We start from the raw sequence: 14,604 nt of genomic DNA, 5'->3' as shown, positions 1-14,604 counted from the left end.
AAAACAGAGCAAATAATAATATGAGTAGATCTACATCTATTCATATTCATTTTACCCCTCCATTATTTTTAATATTATTAAAAATAGCCATCATCTTTTAAGTAGATAATTTCATTAAGATATAATTTTTAATTTAAAATAAATGATATACAATAAAGTTTACATTCATCTAAATTTAAATTTGGCATCAATTAATATCATTATAATTTAGAATGAATTATATGATACAACAAATACATTAAATTAATATTTTATTATCTTAATAAATAATATCAACTTAATTTTAAATTTTAATATATACTCATCTAAATTATTAATTTTATCGTCAACTAATTTTTTATTCTTCTATTTCTTATATAAAGTCAGATACATGCAAAATTATTTAAAAATTTATATATATATTATATTATTAATGTAATTATAAATAATAAAGAATAAAAAGTATATATAAGTTCCTTAATAATTTATTGCAAATCAAATATATTTTTCTTATTCAACTACCTTTATAACAATAAAAGTATTTCTCATCACATGTCTTACTCTATAAAAACGTATAAGAAAATTTTAATTATATAAATATTTATTTAACTTACAATAAATCAAGCAATGGTAGATATGAATTTTTGTGCAACCTTTTTTCATTAATGTCAATAAATTTAATGAGTTTTAATTAAAGAATAATTTATCTTTTAATTGAAAAGAAACTTCAATAGTATTAAATATAATTTTTCAAATCATAAAGAGCTTATATGTAATTCAACCAAATCTATAAAAAGGAAGTGTAATACTCCCATTTTATTTTTCAGATCATTCTCATATTACTTCCATAAATTTTCTTAACCATTTTCATCGAAACACAGTGCGCCGGAAAGGCCAGTTGACCAAACCTGCAGCGGCCAGCGACAAGAAACCCCACCAAAGAAACAAAGTGAAAAGGTATAATGGGCACTATTCAACGGCATCAGATGTAAAAGTCAAGTTGCGTACGGACGAAAATATGCTAAATTTCTAAAGCGCATTTCATACTGCTACCAACCATTCCACAACCCACCATAACTAGTCTCATCTGCACCTTCCACATAACCCCCCAACCCCAACACCATCCTCATCAACTGGCAAAAAGCAAATTACAAATCTAAAGTGGGGGGACGCACAGAATGCCCTTCAAAAGGGCAAGCACAGATCAAGAACCGTTTCAAGCAACGATTGCCTCTTCCCTGAGGAGCATCTGATCGAAGTGCCAAACGCCTAATACAAGAAACCATAAATGACTGGTATGAGAACTAGTGATAGCAGAAGGGAAAAAAGTGATTTGGGAAAGAAAAGCAAAGTGCGGCTTTTGTATATCCATAGTCCCTACCGTGGCCTTTACCCACTCTCCTCAGCTGTGCAACATATTCTGATATCTTCTTGATAGATTCCACCTGAAAGAAGCAAAGTTTTGAAGCTTAGTTTTATACCATAGTCAGAAGTAGAATGTGAGAGTCTCCCTGCAATATAGATGGTGATGGGAAATAATCGAGAACCTGTTCAGCCAAAAACTCGCTCTCGATAAAATCAGTCAGCTGCACATCATTGTTTCGGGAGGCTATCTGTTGTTGAAATGATGAAGGTTATCAGTGTAAACTATCTCCACCAGCCACCCTCAGACTAAAGCAGGCAAGAGTATCACATATCCAAATTTAAATTTCAAGCACGCACCTATAGAGAGTCTATAAGCATCACTTACCGCATGCAAATTTAGAAGCTTCTCGTTTGTCAACTTCTCTAAAGACAATGCCAGCTCCATAGCTGTAATACAAATAAAATTAAAGAAAAAGAAATATCAAGGTCATTTAGTCTTTGACAAATGAGTTAAGCGCTCATGGGCATGAGAGTATAATGAGAAGACGTGCAACAATCTTGCAATTTCTCAAGAAAATTGTGATGAAACACTTATGCCAAAGATATGATGGTAGATAGTAGCTCTTTCATACACTTTATGCAGAAAAGGAAAATATATTTCATTAATGATTTATCAAGTAAATCATTGATAATTACTGCGGTTCAATATGTAGTGAATTATCTGAATTTACCGCCCCCTTCCCCCCCCCCCCCCCCCAAAAAAAAAAAAAAGAAAAGAAGTCATTGCTCATTATTCTTTAAAATACACTATTCAGTAAGTGACATTACAGTATCGGGTGAACTGTTCGTATTAAATCAGTAATTTCAGAAAGCATATTTTATCTTAATACTTCCCTTTTAAACAGATTTCAAATAGAATTTGAAACTATGCTCTCACAACCAAGCAAGTAACTAGGAAAGCAACACATGCCTTTTTGTTATTGTACTTCTTTGGGATCATAATACAAGTAATTCCTCCCACTTAAAATAAAAAAGAAGTGTGTATTAAATTGGATTTTCAGATAAAGGCAATTACCAATATACTTTTTAACTATACCCTTAATCAATCAAGTTGACCTTTGCCCTGTCACGTGTCTCTTAGCTGTGATCTACATCCTCAACAGTTACACAGTTAATCATAGAGAAAACTTCACCAGTTAATCATCATATATTTAGAGAGAAGTGGAGACCAACACTAGTCATTTCCAGAGACCATCAAAGACACCAAGACCAGCAAAACCTCACAGATTGCATCAACAGAACTCAAAGAAAAATACAAGACCTGGAATCTAAAGTAAAAGGTCAAACAAGTACTTCCACCATAAATGCTGATCCTATACTATCAATATCCTGTAACACAATTATAAGCACTTTGAACAGCCAGTTTCAGTACTCAAAAGACCTCCATTCAAAGCGACCGAGATCTGACATTACTCGGTGCATATTGATCCAGATCAAATAAAAACACCTAAATCTCTATGTGGATTGGACATACTTTTTCTCACTAATCATCATTTGTTATGCTCCTTATCACTTGTCCTTTCCATGATTTCATATATGTTACGGAGAGAGTCGGCAGTTGTGTTGGATGTTTTACGGTGCCGGTTGAGAAATTGATTAGTGGGTTGCAGGAAAGGGACGTGAAGTACATGTTCTTGGGCGGCAAAAAGGAGTAGGAGCAGTATGTGCAGGTTGTGGTAGGCACAAGAGGGTAAAAGGAGATGAGGGATTGTGAAGAATTATGCCAAATTGCTCCAAGTCCAGCAATGATAAGAAATTTCTTTCTCCCAATATTTGGCGCTCTTATGCATGTATTTGAGGGAGTAGTTTTAGGAACATAATAATCCAAAGAGATTTTGATTGTGAAAGCATATCCACATATGACACCAACATTGTACTTGATCTTGAAATGGATACAAAATCAACTATATGATCGATGTTGTGTCCCATAGAATAAAACATAATATCCATGTGCTTTATAATTACTCAGCATTACTAGTAAGAGACGTGTGTGAACAACAAACAATTGGTGACATGAAAAAAATGCCACTGGGAGATATATTATTATGTGGATACCCCCCAGCAGGAAACTGGATGCATGTAGAAGTTTATTGCCCACCACAAAGAAATGTAGGATGAAGACAAATCTTGGTCCCCATGGTTGATGTCAACATTGGATAGACATGAAAGATTACTATAAAAAATTTGACCTATGCACATATATGAACCATTCAAATACAGGATAAACATGACTGTTCATTACATACCCTCCACAGATAATATTTTCACGTTATAATCTAAGGCAGCATAGGCAAGAAATGAATCATTTACCATATAATGCATCTCCTTTTTCAGCATGATCGAACTCGGAAAGTGGCATCAGAATAGACTGGAGCTTAACTTTTCCACCTCGCTTGTTCTGGATTTTGTTGAACAGGTAACATCGATTAACTTACTTTTCTACCAATTATTGTAAAGAGGAGGTAATAAACATGTATAAATGATCGAACACCTGGTATTCCATCAATTTTTCAGCGTGCTCTCTTTCTTCTAAACTTGACTCCTTGAAAAACCTATAAGAAAAGAAACAAGAAACCAAGTTCAACTAATCTTTTTCAGAAGAATAAGGAAATAATGAAGTCCTCGCACCGAAAATGACTTGGTTTCTTACATCGCAAGGCCCTTGAGAGCAACGTTATCTCTATCAAAGTAGGCAAACATGGCATGGTACACATACGAGACATTGTACTCAACGCTGTAATCACCACATGTATTCCAAGAGAAATCCATTAGATTGGAATAAACAGATGAAAAATCCAATTAATTTCACAAGGGAACGAAGAAGAAGAAGAAGAAGAAGAAACAAGGACGAAGATAACATCTTTTCAAATAGGAAAGAAGCTAAAAACTGAAGGAAGATAGAAACCGCACTTGATTTGTTCGTTGATAGCGGCCTCAGACTCATCGGCGAACTTATGGCGAGCAAGCGAATCCTGAGGGACACTGGGCACGAGCAAGAGCTCCTTCTTCACTTCTTCAAATGGCTCGAAAACAACGCCGGTCAAGGGCTTGCTGTTGGTGTGCTTCGCAGCACAGACCACGCCATTTCTTCCCTCAAAATTCTTCAGTGAAAGCAAAGAAGGAGGTGAAGAGGCAGAGGAAAACAGAGCTCCCAGATTCTCCCCATGGGAATTCAACAAGCCAAAAGCAGGAGCAGTTTTGAGGAGCATCCTTTTCAGTAGAGAGAGAGAGAGAGAAGAGGGAAAACTGAGAGTAGGAGTCTGCGTGTGAGTGGAGGTGATAGACATGGATGGATGGATTATAAGTACACCGAAAATGAAGAGGGGGCGCGGATGACCGTCTGATAAGACAACACGTGGATGGAGAGGATTGAATCTTTGGAGGAAGCGCGTGGCAGGCTCATGTATAGTGTAGAAACTCAGGAGAATATCTGGACCGAACCCGGTCCTGTCAGCTTGACCTCATGGGGGCAAAAAAATGGAATAATACCATATTTACAATAGCTTTTATTTTTATAACGAAATTAACCGAAATAAAAAGTTAGAAGAATCTTATAAATTTTTTTAATTTAAACAGTTTAAAAATATAAATTATAATTTTAAAAAAATAATAGACACTCCATTTAAAATATTGCGAATACCCAATAAATTCACGTCTCTCATTGGTTAAACGAGGTCAATTTTTACTTTAAAAAAATAATGCGTGTTTAATATTTGTATCGATTTAAAATTGGTATTAATAACTTAGGGATAAATTCACTTTCATGTGTTTTTAATCTCTATAGCCTTATGCTTTAATATATAAAAGAATAATATTGTTTACAATTTATTTAACAATTTGGCCCCTATAAAAATTAATAGTTCAATATAGGAATAATTAAACAATATGTTAGGCTTATTTTAGATAAATTTTTCAACTATGTATACAAAAGATAAGTACATATTATAATAATAAATATAGTATTCATATTAGAAACAAATGTGAATAACTATTTTATATATAAAAGTTTAAATAAAAATGGAAATCAAAGAAAGGAAATCTATCTTCAAGTAGAAAAAAGAAGTATCAATTTTGATCATACTTTATTCCACATATAAAACCTAATTAAATACTATAGCAATTTACTTTATATCGTAAGTTTCATCAGACATAAATAAAATATTAGCAAGCACAATGATGTGAACAATATAAGCTCATTTCGAATAGGTCAAGTTGAGATTTTTTTGGGCCTTAGTTTGTAATTTCTAGAACAGGAACCTGTAAAAGAATTATTAGTAATGGGACATTCAAATCAGTTTGTGAATAAAGAAATTGAGAATAGTAAGTGTTAAAGCAATGTAAATATAGCATAATGCTAGTTTTATCCTGTGCAAGCATAATTAAAATGTTAGCCCTTTGGATGGGGGGAGAGGGAGTGGGTGTTTGAAAATTATAGACTGACTAGACCCCTACAGACTCGGAGGAGGGATTATCCCTAGCCACCTAAATCCCGCAACCTTTAGAGATACAGGTTTGTTTTTTCTTTTTTTTCTTTTTTTTTTTTTTTGATAAAATAGTCTGCTATGGTTGGGAAATCTCCTAGATTCCGGGAGGATATCTGGGATCCTCGGAAAAATATCCTCCTCCACCCAGAATAACCAAAACTCAATGTGCAGAAATTCTCCTGACTAGGGAATATCACACGTCTTTACTTACACGGCTAATGTTGATTCGACCACATGGAAATTTGTGATGAATGCGACCTCTGTGCCAATAACACGTTCACTACCCTTGGAGAGCTCCTCTATCTGGGCTTGGTCGAGATTAGGCTTCAACTTTAGCTGGGGTTTTTCGGTCGTCTTCCTGTGGCCCATAAGACCCTTTAGCTCTTGGGATAGGGCTTCTGAGTCTCCTTGAACTAGTCTAATTCTTGGGGCACCAAACAAATATATTAATAAATTAAAATAATATTTACATACAATTAATATAAACAAAAGAAAATCCTTTAACTATAAATCCTTCATGAAGAAAATTGTTTAGAAATAAATTTTTAATAAAAAAGATATATTTACAACTAATTTTTTTATCAACCCATATAATTTTTTTTTAAGTCTTAATTTTAATTTCATTGTTAAATATTTTCTTTATTTAAATGCTTATTTTTTATTAAGGAATAAAAATTATTGTCCATTTTAGTTGAAATTTCAAAATTAAGGAGATCCTTAAAGGTTTTTTTTTTAGGGGGGTGGAGTGGGGGTGGGGGTGGGGGTTGAGACAATCTCTATAGTACAAGAAAGCAAAATAAATTTTACCCTTAATTTATAAGTACTTTAATAAATGATTTATAATCTTTAAAACATGAAATCGTTTAAATTTTTGTCACTGAAAAAAATAAAAAATAATATATTCAATTTTCTTTCTTTTTCAGTTTTGTATTATATTATGTATAAATTAATGTGAACATTCAAAGATGCTTGATATCGAACTTGTAAAATAAAATTATATTCACACTCATAAAAAATAAATAAGGAATATTTATATATATATTTGCAATCTCAATTTAATTTCCTTTTTAAAGGTTTAAATTGAAAATGACCACATTTTTTATTTCGGGACCACATAATCCAACAACATATTTTTGTCTTATGGACCTGTCATTCTATAAATTAATTAATATATAGTACGAATAAGATTCCACCTAAATCATTCTTTTCCATTCAATTATTTATTTATGGACATAAATTGTCAGGACGAAGTGGTACTTTATTTTTACATTTAATATTTTGGTGGTAATGATTATTATATATAATTACGATAATCACACGGTCCTTCCATGAAATTTGATATATTTATACGTAATTTTTTTATAATTTAAAAAATTATATCTAATATCTCTTATATTTATTTTTTATTTAATAAATAGATTGTTAATGAGAATTTATCAAATTTGCTGAAATTAATAAATATGAAATGAAAATCATATTTACCTCAAATTGACTTAGTGTTGATTTATTGCAAGTCAAACATCTTTTTCTCATCAAATTACTTTTATAAGTATGAGAATATACCTCCTCACATGCATTCATGTGTGAAGATGTACAAATGTGGTTTGGTAAAAAAAAAAATATTTGCTCTGTAATAAATTAGTAATAAGCAATTGAAGATATATATGAATTTTTATTCAAATTTTTTGTTAATATCAGCAAATTCGATGATTTTTTTATTAACAGATAATCTGTTTGTTGAACACAAATAATGATAGGAGTACTAAATATAATTTTTTAAACTACAAAAATTTATGTATAATTACATCAAATCGATGTACACCCACCTTATGCATACACCACACAATTGTACGTTACGAGCAGTATATGTTTATGTGTATGAAAAAAAAAAGGTACTATACAGAAATATATTTTCGTATATTTTGATTGTAGATATAAATATAAAACATATAAGGATGTATAATATTGATATATTCAAATTTTATATTCATTAATTAAAAAATAAATTATAACGACTTCCCTCAATATTTGTATAATTACGAATATTCTTTTGTTGTTTGTGAAATTATCAATACACTCATCACATTTGATGAAATTATGTAATATTTGAATTGAGCTCTGAAACTGTCAACTTTACGCTTGTTGTATTTTTTAATAATAATTTGAATTTTGTATCACATTTCATTATTTAACACCTAACATATGGTTTCAAATCCATGATTGATTTCGTAAAGAAATTATTATTTAAAAATTTTGGGAGCAGAGAAGGATGAAAATGACAGTGAATGGGGTTGGGAAGGGGGCATTATTATTTTTACTTTGACTTAAAAAAATTGTGAAAATATAAAGTAAAATGATGTTTATGTTATGATGGAAAGTAGGTAAGAGTTAATATATGTCTCTTTGATTTCAACTAGTAGAAAATTCAAATAAGGGTAAATCAAAACCGGCTGTCATAAAATTCATCGTAATTATGAAACTTCTTAGGATTAATAACTTTTTAGCAAATACTCCTTATAATAAATTATCATGAGAAGGTATTTGTTAGACGATCGTTAAGACTTAGGAGGTATTTATAATTTTTCAAACACTGATGGGGTAATTGTAATTATTACAAAAAATTAGAAAATCTCGTTATAATTTATCCTAAAAATAAACCCTATTCACGTCACTCAGTTTTATGGATGATTATCCCGTAATCTTTATTTTTTAAAAAATATTATTTTTCAATTGTCTAAATACTAATGTGTAACATCTACAAGACTTCAGCGTGATTGGGTCGTTGTAATCTTTTTGGATTCAAAATTCTAAGACTTGTTTAAAAATGAAAAATATTGACATATTCAATTACAATTATATATAAATAATATTTAATTACAATTATGATATTTTAAAAATAAAAAATTAATAAATTTTTTATTATTTTTCAAAAAAATAAAATTTTCCAATTCAGAGTTATTTTATATGTATATATTTATATTATAAAATAAAAAACTACCATAGACCTGGGCGATCCCCGATGCGAGGTTGCCTAGAAGTCCGTTGCTCGTTTTATGGGTGACCTCGCCGTTGCCCCCAGATTGAGCGACAATGCTAGTTACTGATCGTTTCCCTAAGACACAGCAACTATATATATATTATATATAACTATATATAAGTATTTAAGTGTACATATATAGTCTATATGTAAATGTAATATAAAATAATTTAAAATCTGAAATGCTCGTACTTATATATTGAAGATCAATGATTATAGTCACAAAGACATAACGGCCAACTCTTTGAAAATTTTAACGCTGTTAACTCTAACTAAGGGAAAGAGAGAGTATGTATGTTGTTAAGAAAAACAAAGATTATTTTACTTATAAAATTAAACGCAAATTTTTTATAATAATTTACCCCTAATTCTAATAATAATAAATACGTTGGTACATATTGTGGTGTGTCTACGTATATATAGAGAACAGAGAAGGCAGTAAAAGTAAGAAGCTTTTTTACCGGTAGCCGGTAGCTTTATCTTCTGTGTGTGTACGTGTGTCCCCACCACAAACGCCTCCCCCCGAAAATCATCACGCTTTTCATCATCAAAAAAAGGCACACTCTTGACTCTCCTACTCCCACTCACATAATTCATATCATACCCCCTCTTCCGATCAAAACCCTAACCGCGAAGCCCCTGGTACCCCGGCATGACGACCAATCCACCTGAAGGTTACGCCTCCGATGATTTTCTAGAGCAAATCCTTTCGATTCCTTCATACGCCGGACTCGCCGGAGCCGACGGCACTAACTCCTCCGAGACTACGTCGTTGAGCGATGCTGTGTCCCACCTTGGTCCAGCCGCCGCTGCTAGCCTCCACCATCCCCCGCCGATGTTTCCTTTGAGCCTTAGCCTCGATAACGGCCGGGACGCAGTAAACGACAACGGAGCTTATGCAGTGAAGCCTGTAAGCTTTTATTTTTGTTTGTTTTGAGCTTTTGGTTGGTTAGAGTTTGGAAGTATGTTGTCTTGGTGTAACTGTGAGAAGATAGTGAATTTAGTAAAGGATGGAGCCGCTATCCTATTCGCGTCAGTTTTGAGGGAACTCTTTGGCGTATCTGTGTGCGCGCGCATTAACTTACCATCTGCCCTTTGCTGGCCAAAGTTGGGAATTTCGTTCTCTTGGCATAATTGTTTGCATGTAAATCAGTTAAATGTTGGAGTCGACCGAGCTGTTTTACTTTCTGTGTCTGAATCATTCTTTTGGTTTGTTGTTGCTGTGAAAGGGTGTTGGGTCTTTTGCTTAAGTACATATTCTGCTTTTGCAGGAGAGGGAAGCAGTTAACAATAATATGGGCAGTTTATATCCAGCTTTTGACCATTTACAGACTCATGGACTACGCCATCCTGCGCCTCAAGTTCAACAGGTCACCCTCAATTTTATGGATAATTGTATATGCTTAATTTATTTTTTCCAGGTGTGTGTTAGTGATGTTTCTTGTGCTTGCATTTCGCATATGCTTGCTGGGTCATGTCTACATTTTGGAGCAGAGGGAGAATCGATGTTGAGTTGTTTGTATTTATTAGGTTATAGGATCTTGATAGTACATGCGGGTTGGACTTAGATCAGCTAATTTTGATGAAATCTAGCAATCTTGTGGACATGCTCCATTTATTGTTGCTGTTACTTTTATGAATATGCTTCAATAGGGAGATTTTTTAGGTTAAGTGTGATATTGGGCTTAGCAACTTCGTTCGCTTTGTCATTCAATGGTCACCTTTTATTGTGTTAATGAGAGAATTTTCCTGGATGTGGGTTTCTGGGAGACAATCATTTGGAATAATGGGGGTGTTTGGCTGAGTTTATTTAAAATATTTTTTAAGATATTCGAGAATTTACGAGATGTCACAAAATATTTGGTGAAAGTTTTACAGAGGAGCTTATTTCAAAATAAGAAGTAGGATCTTATCAGCTATTTTAGGGAAAAATGGGGAAATCCTAACTTATAAGCATCTTAACAGACCCTTTAATTTTGATTGTAGTAATAGCAAAAATCTATCAATGCTACATCATTATTCTTGATGATTTTATTTTATTTAAATACTTCAAGTGCTTTTCTTTTTTTCTCAATAAAAATAAGATCAATTGTCTTATAAGCTATAAAATATATTAAGAGATGGTGGGTTCATAAGCTGTTCCGCATAAGCTTAGCCAACACCCTCTGAACCACTGCACATGTCTTTTTTGGTTGCTGAGATCATTAAATTGATAAGTCAGCGTATTTATATCTGTAATCATTTTCTATTTAAAGAAATTCAGTACATATAAATGACAATATCTCTTGGTCTTATAACCATTATTACTATACATTGTGTTGTGTCTCCCTTATGAACAAGAAAAGAGAAGGGGTGAGGGTGTGATACTTTTAGTTGCAAAATGTCTGTTTGTTTAGACTAAGGATCTAGCTGGAAGGTTACTTTTTCTATATCAAATAAACAATCCTGTTGTAAGAATTATGATCTATCTGTTTATCAGTAAATTTAAGCCTAGTGCAATAAGATTCATGCTTTGGCTTGGACAAGAGTCTTTTGGTTTAATGTCCTCTATAACCATCTGGATAATTTTTTGAAACTTATCTGCTAGCATCTTGTATCTGCTTTTCCAAAGTACTATTTATTTGATATATCATGCCAAGGTCAGCACTAGAATACATCCTCTATAACCATTTGGATACTTTTTTGAAAATTATCTGCTAGCATCTTGTATTTGCTTTTCCAAAGTACTATTTATTTGATCTATCATGCTAAGGTCAGCACTAGAATACATCTCTACTACTTCTACAGGCCTTTCAAGGTCAGCCAACACCAAGCACAGCAGTAACTCTACCACAGCCACCTGGAATTAGGCCAAGGGTTCGGGCAAGAAGAGGTCAAGCAACAGATCCCCATAGTATTGCTGAGCGGGTATGGCATTTACTTGAACAAGCTATGGGATATGCTCTTTTTCAGGGTAACAACTGTCTGTAACTTCTTATTTGCTAATGCTTCTCACTAAAATTGATTGCATCTGAATACAGTTGCGTAGAGAAAGGATATCAGAAAGAATCAAGGCCTTGCAAGAACTCGTTCCCAGCTGCAACAAGGTGTGGACGCATCTAATACTATAAATTCTTTATCCCATGAAATTACTTATTTGATTTGGTATACCAATTTCTAAATTTACATCTTAGGTATAATTTTGCTCCTTAAGTTGGGCATAATTCTTGGTCCTCAGTCACTGGCATCTAGGTATGAGCAATTGGCAAAGTAGACTGACCCTTCTGTATGCTATGCACCGTATTCTGGATTCAACATATTTGCTTATCTGTGGGAGTTGTTTCATCTAATTGGTTTATGAGATAACCGTAGTTGATATGAAATAATTGGTATATAGCTTTTCTAATGATGTCCGTGTATACATTCTCATTGCTCATTAAAATAGCTGATCAATGTTCAATGGCAGTGAATGGTATTAAGAAGGGATGATATTGAACTTCTATTAGATGTTTCTATATTGCTTGATTGAATTTTATAGATCCTCGGTTGTTTTCTTTTCCTGTGTTCTTTCAGACAGATAGGGCTGCCATGCTCGATGAGATATTGGACTATGTGAAGTTCTTAAGGCTTCAAGTCAAGGTAACAATGCCCATCCACTCTTGTCATGAGTGAAGTTCTGCATATTAGTTTATTGGACTTCTTCAATATGATAATTTGATCTCTGGTGTTATCAGCTTTGTGCTTACTGCTAAGTAAATGTATGCATACCCTTGTCTGTAAATTCTTGACCTGTTTAGAGCATAGGGGGTTTCAAAAGATTTTGATTTTTGGGCCTATTTTGTAAGTCAACAACTTCTATAACTGCTGGGTGTAATTGCTGCAACCATGTACACAATATGTCTTTAAATTCTGCAAAAAACTATGTGCTTTGCAAACTTCTGCTTTCCTCATCCTGTTCTTTGGGTTTGTGGACATCTTTTCTTAGGCATTTCATCTCCTCCTTTGTTTGTTTTTCTAATGCTAAGCCCCAAAATGTGAAAGCCAAATACTTTTTCCTGCCTCTTTCTTTACCTCCCTCCTTATTTTGTTCCCTTTATTGCCCTAACAATCCATGTAAACAGGTTTTGAGCATGAGTAGGCTAGGTGGGGCTGGTGCAGTGGCCCAACTTGTTGCTGACATTCCCCTGCAAGCCGTGGAGGTAACTAGTGATGCTTCTGCTAATTTATTACAACCATACACAGGAAATTGTTTTAAAAGTGTACATCTATATTGGGTTTATTTCACAAAGCTTCTTTTGGTCACCTGACATTTAGGATGAAACCGGCGAAATATCAAATCAGCATGTATGGGAGAAGTGGTCGAACGAGGAAACAGAACGCGAGGTAGCTAAACTCATGGAAGAAGATGTGGGAGCTGCAATGCAATACCTCCAATCCAAATCACTTTGTATCATGCCTATTTCACTTGCATCACTCATCTACCCTTCCAATCAATCTGATGACTCTACCCTTGTCAAACCTGAACCACCTGCCCCCTCATAAACTAAGGAGTCACTGCACGCGCCTACAAGAACTCCCTGTGGCCCTGATCCCACGTGCCTATTCGAATATGCAATCTCTTTTCATGCCCTTTTCCATACCATGGCAATGCAATACAATCAGTGTCGGACGGAACAACTTTTCTTTTGTTCTTACTCGCCCCACCTTTTATTTTCTAAAAAGTTGGCTATTTCTCAAGCTAGATGACGGATGGTGTAGTGAGCCAATGAGACGAAGGCACTTGTGTATTGGGCTTGTTATTTCTAAGTTATCTCCAATGCTGCTTTCCTCTTCTTTTGTGGGTGGGTTGGTGGGGTATGGGGACTTGTCTTTTGCTTCAGTGGATATTGTAAAAGTCCTGATATGCGACATGTGAGTATAAAATACTAGTAAATGGGCCAAATGGTTATTGTAGCTCTGTCATTGGGGGCTCGTGATATCATCCTCCATGATTTTGTTTGTAAATTATGATGTGTTTGGCCAATTTGTATTATAATCTGTGTTACCAGGTAGTGTATAGAATCCAAGGGCGAGCAGCCTGGCAACTGTTTGTGTTTCGTTTGTTTTACCAGAAATGACTCACTAATATCGGGTAATATAAAAGGATTCATCGAATCATGATTCTCTGTTTTTCAACAAAATTTTCGAGACGAAATCTACAACTTCATGTTCAAGGTAGGAGATGGCAAATGGGGTGTCTTGAACTCGGTAATTGTATATTTCTTAGGTTGCTTTGAATTATTTACTTTGCTTTTGATATAGTTTATACCTCCTTCTTTTTTCTTTTTTTATTTGGGAAAAAAATAAAATTTATCCAAAAAATCAAACCAGGTAGATGAAAAGAAAATAAATTGTAAAACAATTGACCACATAGATCGTTAAAAAATTTTAGAAAATTTTTACAAATAAGTAAAATTATTATTCGTAGGCTGTAAGGATATTTTTGTCAATTACCAAAAAAATGAATAAAATTTAATGAAGATTAACTGGTTGGGCTAGTTGTTAGAAAACTGTGAAAAATTAAGAAGATATTGATAATTTTTTAATTCAAAAGTATTCGTCATTGTGTCGAATTTATAGGAGCCTGGTAATATTTATCCTGTTTATAAATATATTTGATTTATTTAAATTTTTTTATGTAATATATATGTATAAATAATA

At 33.4% G+C, this 14,604-nt stretch overlaps 2 protein-coding genes across 3 annotated transcripts; one reads left to right on the top strand and one right to left on the bottom strand.

The window, feature by feature from the left end:
* Positions 1-929: 929 nt before the first annotated feature.
* On the bottom strand, positions 930-4,694 carry LOC105160855 (ferritin-2, chloroplastic). 2 transcript variants are annotated; one of them, XM_011078352.3, is made up of 8 exons: positions 4,315-4,693; positions 4,055-4,138; positions 3,896-3,956; positions 3,715-3,802; positions 1,730-1,791; positions 1,527-1,592; positions 1,361-1,424; positions 930-1,248 (listed from the first exon to the last, which is right to left on the bottom strand). In XM_011078352.3, the coding sequence occupies exons 1-8, from the start codon at positions 4,689-4,691 to the stop codon at positions 1,196-1,198; spliced, it is 855 nt and encodes a 284-aa protein (XP_011076654.3). In that variant the 5' UTR covers positions 4,692-4,693; the 3' UTR covers positions 930-1,195. The 2 variants fall into 2 exon arrangements, with proteins under 2 accessions (XP_011076654.3, XP_088735590.1); XM_088879464.1 differs by lacking the exons at positions 930-1,248; positions 1,361-1,424; positions 1,527-1,592 and adding an exon at positions 1,612-1,650 and having other exon boundaries at positions 4,315-4,694.
* A 4,747-nt stretch (positions 4,695-9,441) lies between these two features.
* Positions 9,442-14,000, top strand: LOC105160854 (transcription factor UNE12). Its single transcript, XM_011078351.3, has 7 exons — positions 9,442-9,835; positions 10,197-10,295; positions 11,713-11,832; positions 11,946-12,011; positions 12,478-12,543; positions 13,026-13,103; positions 13,219-14,000. Exons 1-7 carry the CDS (start codon positions 9,578-9,580, stop codon positions 13,444-13,446), a joined length of 915 nt encoding a protein of 304 aa, XP_011076653.2. The 5' UTR covers positions 9,442-9,577; the 3' UTR covers positions 13,447-14,000.
* The last annotated feature ends 604 nt before the right edge of the window (positions 14,001-14,604 follow it).

The sequence above is a fragment of the Sesamum indicum genome, linkage group LG4 (genome assembly GCF_026168435.1).
Source record: "Sesamum indicum cultivar Baizhima isolate 11 linkage group LG4, ASM2616843v1, whole genome shotgun sequence".
Taxonomy (NCBI): Eukaryota; Viridiplantae; Streptophyta; class Magnoliopsida; order Lamiales; family Pedaliaceae; genus Sesamum; species Sesamum indicum.
Note: the sequence above shows the minus strand (reverse complement) of the source record. Positions and strands in the feature narration are given on the sequence as shown.

Bases quoted from the DNA above. Each gene is read 5' to 3' on its own strand.
- LOC105160855 (XM_011078352.3), bottom strand. From the start codon at position 4,691: ATGTCTATCACCTCCACTCACACGCAGACTCCTACTCTCAGTTTTCCC. The intron at 3,803-3,895 runs GTGTTCGATCAT...AACAAAATCCAG, and splicing joins AAAAATTGATGGAATACCAG to AACAAGCGAGGTGGAAAAGT. The intron at 1,249-1,360 runs GTAGGGACTATG...TTCTTGTATTAG, and splicing joins GAGAGTGGGTAAAGGCCACG to GCGTTTGGCACTTCGATCAG.
- LOC105160854 (XM_011078351.3), top strand. From the start codon at position 9,578: ATGACGACCAATCCACCTGAAGGTTACGCCTCCGATGATTTTCTAGAG. The intron at 10,296-11,712 runs GTCACCCTCAAT...CTACTTCTACAG, and splicing joins CTGCGCCTCAAGTTCAACAG to GCCTTTCAAGGTCAGCCAAC. The intron at 13,104-13,218 runs GTAACTAGTGAT...CCTGACATTTAG, and splicing joins TTCCCCTGCAAGCCGTGGAG to GATGAAACCGGCGAAATATC.